Source organism: Capra hircus, chromosome 11 (genome assembly GCF_001704415.2).
Source record: "Capra hircus breed San Clemente chromosome 11, ASM170441v1, whole genome shotgun sequence".
In the NCBI taxonomy this organism is placed as follows: domain Eukaryota; kingdom Metazoa; phylum Chordata; class Mammalia; order Artiodactyla; family Bovidae; genus Capra; species Capra hircus.
Window position 1 is genome coordinate 87,235,193 of NC_030818.1, and position 19,558 is coordinate 87,254,750.

Here is a 19,558-nt window from a genome sequence, read left to right on the forward strand (position 1 = left end):
CCTCATTAAGAAAAGACACCAGCACCATCCAGGAGCTGGCAACGGCTGCAAAAAATCAAGTCTGCGTGGGGGTCTGGAAGGGGAAATGAAACTGAATTTACCTACATCAATTAACAACGCTATTAAGACTACTTAGGGACATGCCTCCAACAATATTTCTCTTTAATACAAACATGCTGAAGGCCTTCAGAATGAAACCACCCATTATCCCCACCCGTCAGCCGGGTTTTCATTACTCCCACCCTGAGGAGTGACACAGTGAACAAACAAGCCGCCCTGCCCACACGCAGGGCCTTTCCATCACGACCTCCACGCACCCCGACAAGCACCTGCTGAGTCCTGACGACACCCCAACAGAGCTGGCCACTGTGAGGTTTTCGTTCTCCAAGGGGAACAGGGAGGAAACTGAGCCGGTGAATCAAGGGACCAACCCGAGATCACAGATAAGTCAGGAAAGCGAGTTCAGGACTCAGGGGTGCTTGATCAGCTCCTCCACAATTTTCCCACAGCCCCTCATGGTGATCAGGACAGACTTGCCTGGTTCAAGGACAGAAGCACCCAGGGGTGGGTGGGCAGGGACACAGGGCCCACTCTTCTTATAGGCTGCTTGCACACCAAGCCCTATTTAAGGCATCTCATTTCAGAATAACTGCAACAACTATATAAAGTGGAAAGTTCACTTTTCCTTCTACTAGCTTCTCCGCAGTGTTTGTTCCAAATTCTGGGATAAGCAGCCTACAGACGTTTGCATAGGCTGGAGGTGGTCAGCAGGAAAACCTGGGGGCAACTACAAGAACTTAAGCTTCCTAACAGACTGGGGGACCCCATTGACTATACCCTGCACTCTTAAGACGCACTTTTGCTGTAGACAATAAGAAAGGAAAGCAATTATAGTACAAACTTAAAACGGTTCTCAAGAATCCAGTCAGAGAATTTTTTACAAGCAATCAGGCGGGAAAAATTAAATTCGACGATATTTAGCACTTAATGTAGTGTCTTACTCCGCAACTGCTAAAATTCTTGTTGAATAAATAGAAGAGAACTTGAGAAAGGACAGGAAGGTGAGGATAACTTTGAATGTGGACCTTGATAGAGAAAAGTATTCCTACTACTGCCACAAATATTAAGATCAATCTTATATTAACAACTGCCCCAAATTCATATGTTTCTACTGTGTTACCTGAGCTTCCAAACTTTAATGAAAAGAAAATAGTGGAACACTGTTCAGCTCAGTTGCTCAATCGTGTCCAACACTTTGCAACCCCATGGACTGCAGCACATCAGGCTTCCCTGTCCATCACCACCTCCCAAAGCTCAAACTCACGTCCATCAAGTTTGTGATGCCATCCAACCATTTCATCCTCTGTCGTCCCCTTCTCCTCCTGCCTTCAATCTTTCCCAACGTCAAGGTCTTTTCCAATGAGTACTAATATTTTATACTAAAAGAAGAGAAGGCTGTGGGAAGGGCAGGAATGACTTTAAAATATACTTAGTTTTTCTTAAAAGGTACTAAAACTTCCAAATGACCATCTGAATTGGAGGCAGTTCTTCACTTGTCAAAGCCCAAGAGAGAAGAGCCGTAGTAACCGAGCTGCCTTCACAAGGCATCAACATGAGATGGAACCTGCTGATGACAAGCTGTAGAAACTCCCCCAGCTTCACGGTCCTATTCCGACAACCCTTACAACATGCCTGGAGCGGGGCAGAAATGGATTAACTCCACTTCACAAAGGAGGAAGCAATGCCCACACTCAGGAGTCCAAACTGAGGCCGGATAGTGGCTGCTGGCCCCGCGAGGGCCCTGCTACCCGGGACACAGAGTGTCCACCAAGACTGTATTTTGAGGAGGAAGAAAGAACAGAAAAGGGGAGAGGGACGGTTCTAGAACATCTGGGAAGATGCTATGCTTCCAGAAAATGTGCACTAATGAAAAGGCAGGAAGTGAGACCCAGCTGGCTAAGGAACAGGACGCGGGGGCAGGCCAAGCAGTGGCGCTGTTGTTCTCCTGGAGGCCCGTCGTGCTCTGAGCCCCTCGGGACCACGGCTGTGACCTGCCTTCCTAGCCCCGCCTGTTCTCCCTCCTCCACAGCAAAGGAGTGAAAATGAGAAAAACTGTGCCAAAAAAAACCAGCTGTCAAATCACTAAGCCCCTCCCACGCCTCCAAGAGCTGGTCACCTACCTTTGCTTCATCGTTAATGTCCCAAGTGAAAGAAATGGCATTATAAGCGATCTCCTCGATGTTGCTGATGGTGTTGAAGCTTTCTTTGTAGTCAGCTGGGTGAGGGATGAAAGAGGGAACTCATGATTTCCAGTTTCCAATGTGAGATTATAGCAGTTCACTGTAAGGTTCAGCTTTTCATATAATCATTGCTGGATAATTTAAATTAATATTTTTTGGGGTTGACAGAAGTTCAAAGAAGGTAGAAAAAGAATCACAGAATCTTTTTCACAGAGCCAAGCTTAGATGTATTTAATTTTATCCCGTTATGTCAAAATTAGGACATTTAGGTCTAAAAAGTTTAAATAACTGTCCCAAGGGCACAGAACTAGTCCAGAGAATCAAGACTGGAACTCGATTCTTTTTATACTTCTGAAAGAGAACATGAACACTACCAAAGGCAAAGAAAAGAAGTAACTCAAAGATTAAGAGTTGTTCTGTGACCTAGACAGTGGTTTCACACTCACGACAAGAACAGGGTTTTCACTAAGCTACTTGACAAAATATGACGTGCATGGGTCTGCTGCTGTACTGCGAGTGATGATGAATCTTTGGGTGTATTTACAGACAGAAGGGACTTGCAATGCAGTTCAGCATGCAACTAGGGAAGACTAATTGTGTTACTGCACAACAGTAGTATTTTCTTTTACTTGTTGATTCTTTTCCTCCACCTTACAATTATCTCCAAAAAATTCAAGATGACTTGAAGAAGACATCATCCCTCAGAACAAATCTGTAGGCTAGAAAGCAACACGCTCTTCTGTGAGCCAGGCTCTGCAGCTCCGGGCCCCAGCGTCACGTGGGAAGCCTCTGCAGGGGGCACCTGTCCTCATGAAGGAAGTAACGTTAACAGCACCGATTCCAGGAGGCCAAGGACAGGGCTTGGAACGGAGCAGCGGCTGGCAGAAAGATTCAACTGTATTCGGCAGGAAGCTGATCACTGCCAAAAATAACTGGGTTTAGAGAAATCTAGATGCGAGCGCCTCTGGGAATGGACGCGCGCTCCGGGGCTCCTTACCCATGTCAACACGTCTCTGGGAATGGACGCGCGCTCCGGGGCTCCTTACCCATGTCAACACGTCTCTGGGAATGGACGCGCGCTCCGGGGCTCCTTACCTATGTCAACACGTCTCTGGGAATGGAAGCGCGCTCCGGGGCTCCTTACCCATGTCAACACTTCTCTGAGAATGGAAGCGCGCTCCGGGGCTCCTTACCTATGTCAATACACCTTTGTTTTGCCGTGTGCTGCCGCGAGTGCCAGTATTTCCAGTGCCTCAGCTGGTCTTCTCTGCTCTTGTCCTCAGCAAAAACCACCATGATCACACTCTGGGAGAGAGGAAACATTACCAAATAAAGATGCTACAGGCTGAGCATCTTTCAGAAAACCTAGTTGTTTTATTTTGCAGTGAATTGATATGGCAATTTTATGATACAAAGTAATTTACAAAACAGAAAGAGACTCGTAGACAGAAAATGAACTTCTGGGTGGCGGGGTGGAAGTGGGGACAGATAGTTTCGGAGTTTGGGAAGGTCATGTACACACTGCTATATTTAACATGGAAAACCAACCAAGACCTACTGGAATTCTGCTCAGTGTTGTGTGTTAGCCTGGATGAGAGGGGACTTTGGGGAAGAATGGATACATGCACATACACATGGCTGAATCCCTTCACCGTTCACCTGAAACTACTACAACACTGTTTTGTTTAGTTTTCACCACAACATTTTTATTTGGCTATACCCTAATACAAAATAAAAAGTTTAAAATAAAAAAAAAATTTTTAATTAAAAAAATTTCATTATTTTAAAATTGTAATTTTTGGTAAAGAAATTTCATTGTTTTGAAATGAAAATGCAATTTCATTATTTTTTAAATTTATTTAATTTTTTGGCCACCCTGTGTGGCATGCAGGATCCCTGTTCCCCAAGCAGGGATGGATCCCAATCTCCCTGTAGTGGGAGCACGGAGTCTCAACCACGGGGATCTTAATTTAGATCTGCCTTGGACCTGGCAATAATGAGCTCCAACCGGCCCAGAGCAGGACTCACGCGGACTTTGCTGATGGGGTGGTGGACGCCCTCGTTGCCGCTCACTTCCTTTAGCGTGACAGGGTAGAACTGGCCTTTGTTCAGGTACGTCATAGTGCTGTCTCCTGGCTTCTGTCGGAGCGATTTGGAGGCTTCCAGGGTGTATTCAAAGTTGTTCCTAGAATACAATAAAAGTCACAGACCTCTAATCCACCCCCTTGGAAGCTTCCCCTATGCCTGAGCTCAGACGTGAGATGCTGCAGTGGAGAGGCATGCACACAGCAGGTGAAACATCCCAACTGACAGTGTCATCTCACCAGCATTCGCTGCTCTTCCCCAAATCACCTCAAGCAGCCCAGAGATCCTCCCAGACGTGGGACTACAGACCACCTCTAGAAAACCAATGAAGCCATGTTAACAAACTAGAGGTTTGGAGGCTAACGATACTAAAGCTACGAATGAGTGACAAGCACTCTGGAAGGAGATCTCACAGGACATGCTGCCAGTCCAGTGCTTACCCAGCAAGGGTTGCAAACAGGAGGCTGGCAGGCCTCTGACGAAATCTGACTTGGCCCGCGTAGCACTTTTTTGCTGTTTTTACCTATAATTTAAATGTCCTCGGATGGTATTCCATGGTCCTCTACATTTCTATTATCTTCTAGCCCCACCTACAAATCCCCCTGAAGTTGTATAATAACCTTGTCAGGCCGGGGGTTGGCACATTACCCCTATCTTTATAAATGAAGTTTTACTGGAATGTGGCTATGCCCTTTGAGTCTGCATTATGACTGCTTCTGTGCTACAGCCCAGAGCTGGGCAGAGCTGAGCAGTTTCGACAGAGGCCGTATGGCCAACATTGCCTGAAATATTGGTCATCTGATCCTTCGAGAAAAAGCCTGCTGACCCCTGCATCTCAGGTCCTGAAGGGACTGGAGTTTGTGACTTCTGGACCTTGATGCAGGTGTGCCTTACATATTCCCGTAAAATCCTAGACTTTAAAATAAAATTTTTATTTTAAAATACAACACACATAAAAATGCATAAAATGAAATTACAAAATGAAATCCTAGACTCCTAAAAAAACCTGAAGATGTTTATATATAATGTTGAAAATATTCATATTTGCAGAGTGAGATGTAATTCTGTGATGCATAAAAGAGGTTGTCAGCCCAGTAAACAGTTGGCTTATAATTAGTGACTAATAAAAATACAAAAGCCTTAATCCACTTGATGCTATTCCTAAATTATCACAGGATTATATACTTTTGGAAACAGAATGGGACCTCAGATCTGATTTAATCCTTTCATGTCTTCTCTGAGATTCCACTCTACTACATCACATAAAGAAACCAAACGGAAGGAAAAGCACCAACACCAAGAATCAGGGAAACGGGAAACACAGTTCAGAGATCAAAACCGAATGCACTAAAACAAAGCAAAAGTCCTCCAGCAAAGATGCCACCACACTAACTGCAGGAAGGCAGAGTTGAAAGCCGCCAAAAGCCACCTCTGATTTTTCAAGATCAAATTAACAAAAAGAGTTAAGTTGCACAAGTTGAAAGTTAAAAATCAAATTGAAAGACAACTATTACCCAGAAACACTGTCAAAAACATAGTCCTCTGAATTCATGCCAGGCATCCGCAGACTGAGATCCGAGGGGAAGAAAACCTGAAATACCAATGTAATAAGCCACAAGGATGTAACTGGTGATCAGGCTCACTGAAGACAGACGTTGGGTACAGCATCAGAGTCTGTGGCTTAAGGCAACCCACCGCTCTTTTAAAACTTGTCTAAGCCAAAAATTTTAACTCTACAAAAAATTTAAAGAGAAAATTAGAAAAAAATGTCCATTTTATACGTTACTTGATCAAACTAAGGCAATCTATGTAGGTACTCTCACAAAGCGCTTCCTTCTCTCTTCTCCCACCTTTCCCACACACCCCACTTCTGCCTAAACTCTGGGGTCTGCACTCCCAATCTCATGACCCTTAGGAGTCAGCTCTGCCACTGAACCAAGTTCAGACAACGGTATCAGGTTGGCACTGTGGCTGGCTGGAGTGAGGTGCTTTCTCAGGAAAGGCTACTGTTCTATTCACTCTGTAAGCGGGGAGGGACACTCCGACCCCCCATAAGTCATTAAACACAGTTCCAAACGTCCTCAGTCCCTCACTTAGACCTGAGTGACATGTTCATCACCCCGAAACCCTTGGAAGAAAGTATTGGAAGTGATGGGTAAATGTCACACAGAGCATTTGTCATTGAGATCTACCTGTTCCCCGACAATACTGCCAACCAAGAAACACCAGGCAAATACATGATAACTCCTTTCATACTAAGACCGGTTGCAGGGAGCTTGTTTTGGTTGAGGACCAAGGCTGAAAACAGACTGTGAGGCTGTGTCTGTCGTCTGTGGAAGATTATGTATGTGGCTTTCTTTCTTACTCTCCAGCAAAGCGCTTGGTTGAAATCATAATTGTTAACTCAGCTGCTGGTAAGATTAGCCATGTGCCCTTGATAATAATTTCTGGTTTTATAGGTTTAGTTTACAAATTATACCCGTGGACCTTTTCTCTTTAAAAAAAAAAAAAAAAAAGAGAAACCTCTTTTGTTCCCAATCCACTCACAGGCTGAGTTTCAAGCTTATATAACAAGGAAGCGGTGGAACCCAATACTTAAACAAACACGCAGCGTCTTAGGAAGATGCTTGCGTTTCCTGTACCTCCTGAACGCCTTCCTTGAAGGTCTCCGAGAAGGTAGAGTCTGGAGTGCGCCTTTGCGCATTTGGGGGTTGAGCACCAGAGCCGAACTGGTCAGCATTCAGGTTCCGGTCGAAAACCACCACACGCTCCGTGGGCTCGGGGTGATATACTGCTGGGGGGATGCCCACAGCGAAGCCGTGGGGCTGGCTTTCCGTCTTGATGGAGTGAGTGGGCATTGCTGCGATGGAGACGGTGACCGTGGTGTCGGGGGCCGTCAGGTGTCCTCTCTTGTCGACGCCCAGCTGGTTGCCGTGCGGAAGGACGATGTTGAACGGCACGTTCTTCAGCACTTGCACCCTATTTTCGCCAGCAGAGATGAGGGGCTGCTCCGTCACGTTTGGTACGTTTCTTTAAGGAGAGAGAAGCATGTTTTCAAACTCAGAGCTGATACAATTCCTGTGACAATTTTAACTTTCCGAAGGGCACTGGGCTGTTGGGTCCTGGGCAACAGTGATAATAACACATTTGGTAGAGACCAAATGAACAGGCAATGGCGTGATAACTCATCACAAGAGAAAGGAAAAGCCCTCTACAGTTACAAGTCAAAGCACTGAGTAAAACTTCATTTGGAATGCTGAGAACTCAGAGCTTTCCTCTACTATATTTTATTTCCAATAACCCCCATAAAATTGGCGTATTTTACTAGCAGTCTGAAGCTACACACATGATTAACTGGAGCAGTATAGGCTGGTGGTTAAAGTATAGATGCCAGAGTCAGGTAAGGTAGATTCAAGATCTCTTAGTAACTACATGCTCATCTATAAATGAGGATAATGATGGTACCTATCCTCACAAGGTTGTGATGAGGATGAAAGGAAAGTGCACCGAAAAGTGTGCAGTGATGCCTGGCACACGGGGGCCCACAGCCGTCACTTTTCCTGGGGGCTTCCGGGATGGCTCAGTGCTTGTAAAGAATCCGCCTGCAATGCGGGAGACCTGGGTTTGATCCCTGGGTGGGGAAGATCTGCTGGAGAAAGGAATGGCTACCTACTCCAGTATTCTGGCCTGAAGAATTCTATGGACAGGAGTCTGGTGGGCTACAGTCCATGGGGTCACAAAGAGTTGGACATGGACCGAGCGACTAACACTTTCACTTTCACCAACACCACCCCTCACCCCATGATTGTACTGAACCATCATATACATCAACATAGAGTTACTTTTGGCTCAACAAATATCCTGTGCAATATAAGATGATATTTAGCTTAGGGTAAAATTCATAAATTTTCAAAGTTCCCTCAAATCATACAGGCTGATACAAGAAAAAAAACAGTTTGGTAATTTGGCAGATTTCAAGATCAATGAAATAGTCAAACTTAAAGCCATAAATTCACTCCCATGACTATTTTAAAGAAATTTCTTTAGAGAAAAAGGAGAAAAAAGAAAAAGCTATCTAGAAAGTTGTTCACTAAGGCTTTGTAACAGCAAAAATCAGATACAGCCCTGATACCCAGGATAGCTAGAGTTTGATTTAAAATACTCCAGCAAAAATAAACAAAATTTAAATATTAACTAATTAGAAAGTTGGAGAAAGGGAAGAGTAGATCAAACAGATACCAGTCAATCCTAAAGGAAATCAACTCTAAATATTCATTGGAAGAACTGATGCTGAAGCTGAAGCTCCAATACTTTGACCACCTGATGAAAAGTGCCAACTTGCTGGAAAAGACGCTGATGCTGGGAAAGATTGAGGGCAGGAGGAGAAGGGGGTGAAAGAGGATGAAATGGTTAAATAGCATCACTGACTCAATGGACATGAATTTGAGCAAATTCCGGGAGACAATGAAGGACAGGGCAGTCTGGCGCGTTGCAGTCCATGGGGTCACAAGAGTCAGACATGACTTAGGGGCTGAACAACAACAGCAGCAGCAAGGATCAAACAGCAGGAATTAAGCTGATAACAGTTGAAGCTGAGTACCTATTGGCTTATGCTACTTCTCTACTTTTGTTATGTTTGAAAGTGCCTATAACAAAAAGTAAAAAATAACAGCTGTAAGCCCTTTTCCAAATTATGAAGACTAAAACAGTAATGTAGAAAAAACTTATGTAACGTATTAAGTAGAAGAAAATCCTACCTGTGAATACAACCACAACCACATGAAATGCACCTGCCTGCCCAAACAGTGATCAGATAAACTGTCAGCAGAGTGGGATTCCAAGTGATCATTCTGTCTTCAAAAATGTTTCATTCTTGTATTACTAATAGAACTCAGAACAATTTTAAAGATATATTTGGCTTTTTTCCCAGGTCTATAAAGTCAAGCCTTAATTTTCTGAAAGTTTTAACTTCAAATATTTCAAAAATAACCTCAATAGGCATTTGGAATACAGCTGAACATACTCTATTAAGTTTCACATGGGTAGTTACTTAAGGTCATTGGTGATGACTTTTTTAAATGGACCCCTGCCATTGCCTTAAGCCACACTGTTCTTAAGAGAACCTAAGACAAATAAGCAAACAGTGCAGTCATGTTGTTAGTTAAAAAAGAAAAAAAACCCTTTGGATGAAGAGAAAGTTATTGTTTTTGTTTTTAGGAAAAGGGAACTTCTCCTACAGAAACTGGTGACTTCTCAGTAACAGAATCAGAGTAAGGGGCAGCTCAGTAATGAAATCTGTGTTCAGACATAAAGAGTCCAACTTACCTATGTCTTCCTCTAGTTCCTGTTCACTTAAGCTCTTGCTTTAACTTTCACAGAAACCGGGAATCTGTAGTGTACTGTTTCACGCTCTGTCTTAAACCTTACCTTTTGCTATGGTCCGGCTCGGGGTGCTCAACATCTGCCTTTGCTGCTGATGACCTTCTCTCTCGCGGAACCTGAGATATCAACATACAGGACCACAGTTTCGTTCTCACTCCCGAAGTAGAGACACAGTCCCTACTTTTCGGTAAGTGCAACCCTTCAGATGATTATGGACTGCCTACCGAACCCCAGCTCCAAGGACACGCAATGAATAAGACAGTGTCTGCTCTCAAGGAGTCCACAATCTGGCCACTGGGTTGATACGCAAAAACCAGCTTCTATTCAGTTGGCAAAGAAACTCAGAACATCACAAATTTACTTTGTCATGGAGTGTGGGTTTCATCTCTTTAGAGAAATACCTCTGGTTGGGTTTTACCCATTTATCTACATAACAGAGAAGAAGCTACTGAAAAGACAACCAGGCTCTTTCAGCGTTCTCCCTGCTCTTCTCTGCCACTCTTCCCTTCGGATCAAACGCAAAATCAAAGGCATCAGCCACATTAACAGTTCACTCTAAGATCCAAACGGTGACTCCAAATGATACATTTCGTCAGAGACACTGGAATTCACAATGTCTGTCACTCAAAAGACAAAGCGGACTCTGTTGGGTCTATTCCTTTTTCGAGCCTGCTTCTCTGCACAGGTGAGAGCAGGCCAACGTTAGTGGGTGTCCTGTAGACATCAACCCAACTGAGACTTATCTGCAATACACACTCCAAAAACAATAAGACGTTTGAAACTAGTTTTCAACGTAAAAGTAGAAACTCTATTCCTACATTCTTATTTTACCCTTAAAGACAGAATGAATTATTGTTTCTGGTAGTAACAACGTGTTTTTTAAGCTTTACCAAGGTTATTATGGAAAAATGACTGAGGTGTACATTCAAAGAATTGAAACAAGTAAGTCAGTTGGTTTAAAAAAGGAAAATAAATAACCTCACATCTGTTGCAAGAAGGCTGACATATAGTACTACTAAGACTGCCACTCTTGATGGGCAGACATGAGGATTTATCTCCTCCTAAAATGTATAATACTTTTAGGACCCTTTATTCAAAACACATGCACATACAATCACTGCAACTAGTGTTATTACACAGGTTTTTCTGGCACTAAACTTGTTGGTTTCCTCCCATTCTAGAAAGTTTCAGTTTAAAATATCTAACTTCAAACTTCATAATTAATACTTAGGAACTTACAGCTTCTATACCGAGTCAATAAAACAAGCCACAAGAAGAACAGATATATAAGTTCTACTTCAAAGGAACCCTTTGTGGCTACACTTCCCAGGCAAAGTTTCTTCTGGCATCCTTGGTTACTATGCAAGTTTCCATTCATATCTAAAGGGAAAAAAAAACAACCTTACCTCATTCCCTCAAATACAAGCTGGACACATGGCCTTACATCAGAAAACAGAGCTTTGGTTTAGGTTCCTCCTCCCCACCCAATTTTGATAATCAAGCTATCCTTCTTGCTTTTTACCCTCTGCATTTCTTGTATTCCAAAAAGAATACAGTGTCAGAATGTAACAAAGAGCTGGAAACTGGTGAATCTGAGAGTAAGCTATCTTGTTATTTTAAATTTTCTATAGATGTGGAAGTTTTAAAGACAGAAAGATGGTGAAAATAAACTATAATATATAGCTATCCCTGCATGTGGGTTATTGGTTAAAAAGAATGCCAGAGTGAACACAGCAAGCAAAGCCCCGCCCCCAGGAGGCAGCATGGCATACGGAAGAGGGGCCCTGGCACAACCCGAAGTCCTGGCTGTACATACTAGTCGTGTGACCTGAGAACCTTATTTTTTATCACCCACAAAATGGGGATAATGGCACAAAACTTGCAGGGTTCCTGGACGGATCAGAAACAACATGCACTCTGGTAACATGTCTACCCACAGTACAGGTAATCAGTAGGTGGTACCTGGTATCATTGGGACAATGATGATGACACAGACTAGGGGTGTCAATCCAGGTACAAACACCAGGTAAAGCTTCAGGCAGAGGACAGACTGCACTGAATTAAAACTAATCCAAACCTCAAGGAACAGACAATAAAACACATCCTGAACCTTAAACTAGAAAATATGAGTGTTTTTTTTTTTTCCCCATGAAATCTCACAATCAAATCAAATCAGATGCCCTCCAATACCATCTAGGGGCAAGGAAACCACGCTGACTACCTAGGAAGAAAGGGTTAGCACACAGGCAAAGGGAACCCCTGTCCACTCTTGATGGCGCTAAGAGCTACCTCTGAAGAAATGATCACCCTCATTAAGACACAGTGAATTTCTTCTTTCGCAGTAGCTTCACCTTTCAGATAGAGCCAGAACAGCTGGCTACTGCACACGTTTTAGAAACAACCTTTTGATTCCGTGATTGTAGATTTTCAGCTTTGAACCACAGTACGTCAAAGCACTCATTAAACTATTTATAGTCACTACAGAAGCAACTTGCATTACAGTCTACCAGCAAATTACTGTTTTTTACCCTGTTGGATCAAGTGCACCTTGCACAGTAGTTACAGGGTTCTGAAGAGCAAGCAAACCCACCTTGTAGTAGTCATAGAGCAAGCCCAGCGCGGCGGCACTGTCCTCATCGCCATTGATACTCATCATCGCTTTGGTTGCTGCAGTGAGCGGGTTTTCCAGGAAAGACTTCCAGGCTTCATCCTCACTAGTATAGGAACGCCGCTGTGAATAAAGTGCTTCATTCTGAAGAACCAAGACTGGCCGTTTGCTTGGGAGAGATTTTTTTTAAAAGAAAAGAAAAAAACAACATATATATATGTGGGTGTCTATCTATCTATCTATCTATATATATATCACATCTTCTATTGCAAATCATCATAAGCTAATTTTTGAAAAAGCAAACAGCCAATTCTTGATTTTGCAATTAAAGAGTCCACTGTTCCATTATTTCATCATTAGTAAAGTAAGTTAAGACACGATCAGAAGACAACCCACTTAAATGTAGCCCAATGGGTCACCCAGGAAGATGTACAGTATTTAGACAGCCAGGGAACCTGCAGTTACCTTCATGTGGAACCCAGGACACACTAAGTGACACACACAAAAAAACCCCACTAAAACCAAAAGTCAAAAACTCACTCCAAGAAAATGTGAAGCTATTCAAACGCTTTACATAAACAAACACAAGGACAAAGCAAGGCCAAGGAGAACACGTACTCTCCTCAAACACAGGCACTCAGGACTGTCCCCTCTTCAAAAGTACATCTGGTTCCATCCTCAAGCTGCTATACTGCTATTTCCCTTTTTCTCCCGGTGATGCCATGCCTCAAACTACCAACAAGGGGGGGGGCGGATAGAAGGAAGAAGGGATAACTTGGATTAATCCTCGGGGGTATATGAGAAAGTTAGAATATTCTACTGATTGCCAGCAGATTGAGCATGGAATGTGGCCAAAGGGGACTGTAAACCAATAAGGAGACACAATTTTCTGGCATGGGAGTTCACTGTTTATCTTAGAGATAAACACTTAAGAATCTACAATAATAAATGAAGCCGCTGGACAAAAAGAGATTTTTTTTTTAAGGAAATAGGTTGAGGCATCTGTCCTCAAAAATCTTTCCTGGTTTTTCATACGGGGCAAGAACTGCTTCACATTAATGCTGTAGTTTGGTGGGAAAAATCCAGAACATCAACGGAGAACTTTAGTAGAGTCTTATAGAAGATTTAACTTAAAAGGGTAAAGCAAACACGACTGATTCCAAAAACCTGAAATGTAAACAGCCTCAACAACTGTTCAGTTGGCTCTGTTTAGTAAGTCAATAAAAAGAAAAAGTGGAAAACTACCTCCAGCAAAATCAAGCACTTTAAAAAAAAAAAAAAAGTTTAAATATTCAGAACTACTCCAAATCATCACCATTCTAACAAGCAAATTAAAGGAGCTATTCTCATTGCAACACACAAATGAAATATGTAAATTGCCTAAAGGTGACCTACCTACTCTAAAAGTGAATGTAGAAAGACTGATTATCTTCTCAAGTAATCAACAAGGTTAGGGTTTGGCAGTCACCTAGGCCCTTTAAAAACAGAGATTCTGAAAAAGGAGGGGAGAAGGGAATCCAACAACTTAATTCATCCTCAGTCAAAATTAAATCTTATTTCAAGGAGTGCACATTTGGTAAGAAAAGAAATCTTGAAGGTGGTATACTATTTTAACCCAAAACAAACACAATGGGTTGTTCAAAGTGCATAGTTGGTTTAAAAATGAAGACTTCCTACAAATCTCAAATTTAAAAAAAAATTAAGAATATACAAAGGAGCATTCCTTGTGCCACCAGGAGAGAACAAGAGCTGCTGAGCCAGTGGTACCCCGGGATGACTCTCTGGGATCTTGCTAAGCTGTAATATTAATGGTATAATAGCTACTTCCAGAAGACTATGACAGTACTTGGCTCATTCAGTTCCCCTAATGCTAGTTCTTCAGCTTCCCTTCTTCTACCCCCGTCCCAAATCTGCACAAGCAACAGAAAATAAATATTTCTTTGCAAATGATTTTGTGTGTGATCACCCTGAAGGTGTCTTAAACTATTTCCAAACTGTGCCTCAGGCCAAAATTTTAGCTCTGGAAATATGCCTTATCTAAACTATAAGTCAAGAAATAAACACGAAACCAGCTGCCTTTTTTAGTCTACTTCCTCATGACAGTCCCTAAAGGCTCATCACTGCCCTCTCCTTGAATTATATATTTTCAAGCAATAATTTATCTTCATACTGTACAACACAAGGTTAATTTAAGTTATTCCACTTAAGCTGTTCCATATATAATACTATCTAAACCTCTCCTCCAGAAAAAGAGCACCCTTACACAAAATGATTCTCAGCAATTAATTACAAAACTGGGAGAAGTACTGCTGTGCCCTGGATTCACTGATCTCAAATATAACTGATTGGTTGGGTGCGATTTACTTGCATTTTTTTCTGAACAATTTTATATTTACAGAAAAGCTGCAAAGGAGATACAGAAGCGTCCCTCGCCCGGTGTCTCCTAATGTTAACGGCTTACATTACCGCCTTATAGTTTATGAAAACATTTCTTCAATCACGAGCTCCAGAAAGCATTATTAGTAAGTACAAAGCTCCCTAGTTCACCACCCTGATTTCAAAGTCTCATCCTTCTTGATATTTCTGAGCATTTTTAATTACAGCAATCTGTAATTACCACCAATGATGCAAGCGGCAAAAGAACTCCTACAGCAATTTTCTCACTCACACAGTCAACCAGGGGAAAAAAAAAAAGAAAATGCCAGGACACCCGAGCACTTCAACTTTTCCCTAGATCTCTCGGTTCCGAGGATCTAGCAGGCGACCGAACGACACGGTTGAGCGACGAGAGACTTGATTACCTGAGAAGGCTTCCCTTTTGCAGCCGCGGAGTGCGTCCCAAAGAGCAAAGCCGCCCGGGTTAGGGGAGGGGGGGAGGTAGGGGGTGGGAGGCGAGGCCTCCGCGCCCCCCTCCCCCGGAGAGCAGAATCGGGGCGCGCCCGAGGGGTGGCCCCCCACCCACCCCAGACCAGGACCCCGAAGCTGCAGGAGAGGTGGGGGGTTCCACTCCGTATTGCAGGGCCGCACCCCCCCATGGCAGGGGTCTCCCCCTGGGCAGGGGGGCTTTGGAGGAACAAAGGCAGGGAGGGGGTGCGGAGAAGCCGAGGCCGCGGACAGCTAGCCCCGCGCCCCCTCCCGCCGCCCGGCCCCGCGCCCCCCGCTCGGCCTTGCGGCAGGTGCGGCCGACCCGCCGGGCTGGCAGGCAGCAGCGGCCCCGGCGGCACGGCCGGCCTCGCGTACGCCGGCGCCCTCACTCACTTGTCGTACTCCTGTGTCATCGCGCTCGCTCGCCGCTGCCGGGCCGCAGAACTGGACTTTCGGGTTGGGACAGTACACCCGATCCGGGGGGGAGGAGGCGGCGGCGGCGGCGGCGGCGGTAGCGGCGGCGGGTCCGGAGCAGCGGCCCGGACGGGTTGGGTCGGCTTTTCTCGCTCGGAGCCGGCCGGGCACGGGCAGCGCGCACAGGGGGCCCCGCCTCAGCCTCCCATTGGCTGGCGGCGCCTGCACGGGGCGGGGCCTCCGGGCCTGGGGGGACGGGCACCGCGGTCTGATTGGCCGGCGGGCCGGGCTGCGGGGCGGGGCCGATGGGCCCCTGGGGGGCGGGGCGGGGCGGGGCCCGGTCGCTCCGCGTGGCTGCGTCCGTGCGGCGCGCCCGGCGCTCCCGGGCCCAGCTCCCGCCCAGACTCCGGCCAAGCCGCGAGGCCCTCGGGCGCGCACTTGCTGCCGCTCGGCGGTCCCTGGCGCGCCCGCGGCTGGGGAGGCCGGACGCTGCGTCCCTGCTGTGCCCCGCGGCCACCGTGCTCGGCCGCCGCACCCGCCGGACTGGCCGGGCCCCGGCGCCGCCTTCCCGGGGCTCTGGGCGCTCTTCCAAGCCCACCGGCGCTCCAGTGATGGAGCCTCCCCTCCCCACCCGGCGGCTGCATCCTCACGGCGCCCCGCGGTCCGCTGCTCGGCCGCCTCGGGCATCTCCCGGCCTGGGGCCGGTGGAGCCGGGGCCCTGCACCCTCTCGCCCCTCTCACCTCTCAGAGCGCGTCCCCCTTCCTTACGACGCTCCGCTGCCTTTTATCCGAGGAAGCGCAGACGTGTCCCTCCTCGCCTTACCCCCGTCCCCCAGCCGCCGCCCGAAGCTGTCTGGCTTTAGAACCACCTCCCACCCACTCTGTTCATCCACTTTAGATTGTTCGCTGTGTGACAGTCGCCACAAAACTGCCACGACCTCCTAAGACGGCGCTTCTCTCCCGCCTCCCGCCCCGCCCCCGTGCGGCCAGGGTTGGGTGGGTGTCCGCCGAGTGGTAGCCCCAGCATCACCCCAGCCGCCCCCGTCCCAAGTGCCCGTTCCTCCCCCTCTTCTGTGGGCCGCCCCCGAACTGCGGGCGCCCCCACCAGCCTCGAACTTCCATCCCTGCCCACCTCTTTAGCCCTCTGGGAACTGCGTCTGGACGTCTCCAGCCACCCTGCATTCTTACCCTCCACCACTGCCACCCCTCCCAGCACCTCCAAGTCGCATCACTCCTCTGTCACTCCTCTCCCCGGCCAGCTTCTGTGCATTTCCACCCCTGCCTACTCCTGCCCCAGCTGGCCTTTCCAAGTGGAAGCTCCCTTCTCCAGGGTCTGCTCTTCCTTCCACAAGTATTTATTGAGAGACCGGCCTCTATGCCAGGCACTGCTCTAGGTGCTGGGGATGCCTGCAGTGAGCACAGGGGACACTATTCCCTGCCTTCTTCCAGGATCTGACTTGGGGGAACTGGGCCATAACAAAATTAATTAATTGTACTGATAGGTTAGAAAGCTATGTGGGAGGGAAAGTAGAGGCGGCAGCTGGGAGCAGAGGGCGAGATCCATTTGAAGACTTGAAGGAGGTGAGGCCTTCAGGAGGTGGGGAGGGGTGGTCCAGGTGGAGGCATGGCACTGCAGAAGTTGGGAACACCTGGTGTGTTCAGTAACCCCGCACTGAAGGGCTGGAGTGCTGAAGGGCAGGGGAGATGGGGACAGGGAACACTGTGGGCCTTGTGGGCCTTTTTGCAGACTTGGGTTTTACTGAGTGAGGTGGGGAAGCATTGAAAGGGTTGGAGTATGGCAGGCAAGTGACTCAATGGACATGAGTTTGAGCAAGCTCTGGGGGATGTTGAAGGACAGCGAAGCCTGGTGTGCTGCCGTCTGTGGGGTTGCAAAGAGTCAGACAGGACTGAGCGACTGAATAATAACAAAGGCACGTGTTGTTTTGCCTTTGTTGTTTTAAAGTGATGAAGCTGGCTGTTGGCTGGTAGGGGACAGATCTGGGAGCAGGGAGACCAGGCCAAAAAAAACAGTTGCTTGGCTTAGGGTGGTGGGGTAGAGTGGTGAGAAATGGTCAAATGCTGGATCTATTCTGGAGGTAAAACCAACAAGATTTCCTAAAAATCAGATATGAGGTGTGAGAAAAAAAAGAGAGAGAGCCAAGGACTACAAGATTTGCAGCCAAAAACTGAGACGAATGCTCAGCCATCGCTGAGATGGGGTAGACTGCAGGCAGCAGAGGTCTGGGGGAGGTCAGGAGTTGCATTTGGAACATGTTCATTTCAAGGCTATTATTGGAGACCCAAGTAGACGTATCAGGAGATGACTGGATATGAGTCTGGAGTTGCAGGGAGACGTCTGGGTTGAAAAGACATCTGGGAACCATCAGTACGGAGATGGTGTTGAGAGCCTGGAGATGGAGTGAATCACCGTGGCCGTGGGGAGGAAAGAACAGGACCAACACTGGATCCTGGAGCCTCCAACACAGACAGGGAGAGGATTCTGCAGAGAAAACAGGCCAGGGGGCGGGGGGCGGTCCCTGAGGGAGGAGGAAAACGGAACCAAGGAGGAAACCGTGGTCAACCAGGTCACATGCTGCGAGGACGTCAAGGAAGATGAGGATTTAGCAACATGGAGGCCATCGGGACCTCTACTTAGCCCTAGCCCCTCATCTACTCCCACCATCTTCCTGCTCCCTGGTCTCCAGGTCTCTTGGGGCCTAAACAGCAGCCACAGACACTTCTCACTGTCTCCTTCCTTGTGGCTCAGTCGGTAAAGAGTCTGCCTGCAGTGCCAGAGCCCTGGGATCAATCCCTGGATCGGGAAGATCCCCTGGAGAAGGAAATGACAATCCACTCCAGTATCCTTGCCTGGAAAATCCCATGGACAGAGGAGCCTGGCAGGCTACGTACAGTTCATGGGGTTGCAAAGAGTCAGACATGACCGAAGCGACTTCACCTTCACTTTTTTCACTTTTCTGCCGTTGCCAGCTTCTGTCCTCTAGCCCTGAGTACCATGCTAAAGCCAGAGGGTCTCTTCGTTCTTCTTACTCACTAACTTGTTTAAAGAATTTTTTTTTAAGTGGGCTAACTTTAAAAACAAATTAAACCTGGGTGGTTCCCAGGTGTGGTGCAGCTCCGCAGAGTTGTGCTGCAGACGAGACTCAACTTGAGAAACAATGTCTCTGTATGTAGTCTTTCCCTCTTCTTCCTCTGATCCATCTCCAGATATGGCCAGAGGGACCTATACAAAGCACAGATTTTAGATCACATCACCTTATTACACTTAGAATCTAAGTCCCAATGCCTTTGCATGGAGTGTGTCTGATCAGCTTGCCTGCCATTTTGTAACTCTGCTCCTGGCCGTGGTCCTCTCCCCTGGGAACCTCCCCCGCCCCACCCCCAACCCCCGGCCCCTACTCCTCATCTTGCTGCTTGGGAGAGCCCACTCCACCCTCCAGGCTGGGCTTGGACTCCCTCCCCTTCCTTCAGGCGGCCTTCACAGCCTTCTGGGCTGGGTTAAGTGTCCCACGTGCACACATAGTACTTAAGCATCACCCCGTTACCACACTTACCACCGTCTGTCTGTAACACTTGTTTCTCTGCTTGCATCTGTCTCCGCCACAGTGGGAGCTTTTCAAGAGAGAGCGGGGATTATACTGCTTCCATTTTCCTGTCCCCAGCCTCCTGGTATCCACACAGAAGATGTCCCAGAAGTGATCCCTGAAGAGACAATGTTCCTCTGCAGGCATCCATTCTGCTCCTCAGCCTCCTCCCATCAGCACCACATCTTCGACTGGTTTAAATGACCCTCCTATTGCAGGAGATGCACAGTCTCATGCTTCCATTCCCCTGTCTGATACATCAGTTCAGTTCAGTCACTCAGTCGTATCCGACTCTTTGCAACCCCATGGACTGCAGCACGCCAGGTCTCCCTGTCCATCAACAACTCCCAGAGTTTACTCAA

General features: G+C 46.8%; 1 protein-coding gene across 4 annotated transcripts in view; it reads right to left on the reverse strand.

The window, feature by feature from the left end:
* GRHL1 (grainyhead like transcription factor 1) overlaps window positions 1-16,791 on the reverse strand; it is a 64,868-nt gene extending 48,077 nt beyond the window's left edge. For 2 of the 4 annotated variants that reach the window (XM_018055672.1, XM_018055670.1), the window contains exons 1-8: window positions 16,727-16,791; window positions 12,298-12,484; window positions 9,753-9,823; window positions 6,968-7,355; window positions 5,840-5,916; window positions 4,269-4,425; window positions 3,434-3,545; window positions 2,181-2,275 (exon numbers count right to left, since the gene is read on the reverse strand). In XM_018055672.1, the coding sequence (XP_017911161.1) occupies window positions 2,181-2,275; window positions 3,434-3,545; window positions 4,269-4,425; window positions 5,840-5,916; window positions 6,968-7,355; window positions 9,753-9,823; window positions 12,298-12,484; window positions 16,727-16,776 (1,137 nt within the window). In that variant the 5' untranslated portion in view covers window positions 16,777-16,791. Of the gene's footprint in view, window positions 1-2,180; window positions 2,276-3,433; window positions 3,546-4,268; window positions 4,426-5,839; window positions 5,917-6,967; window positions 7,356-9,752; window positions 9,824-12,297; window positions 12,485-15,573; window positions 15,743-16,726 lie in introns of those variants that run through there. The other 2 variants (XM_018055671.1, XM_018055673.1) reach the window with 2 other exon arrangements.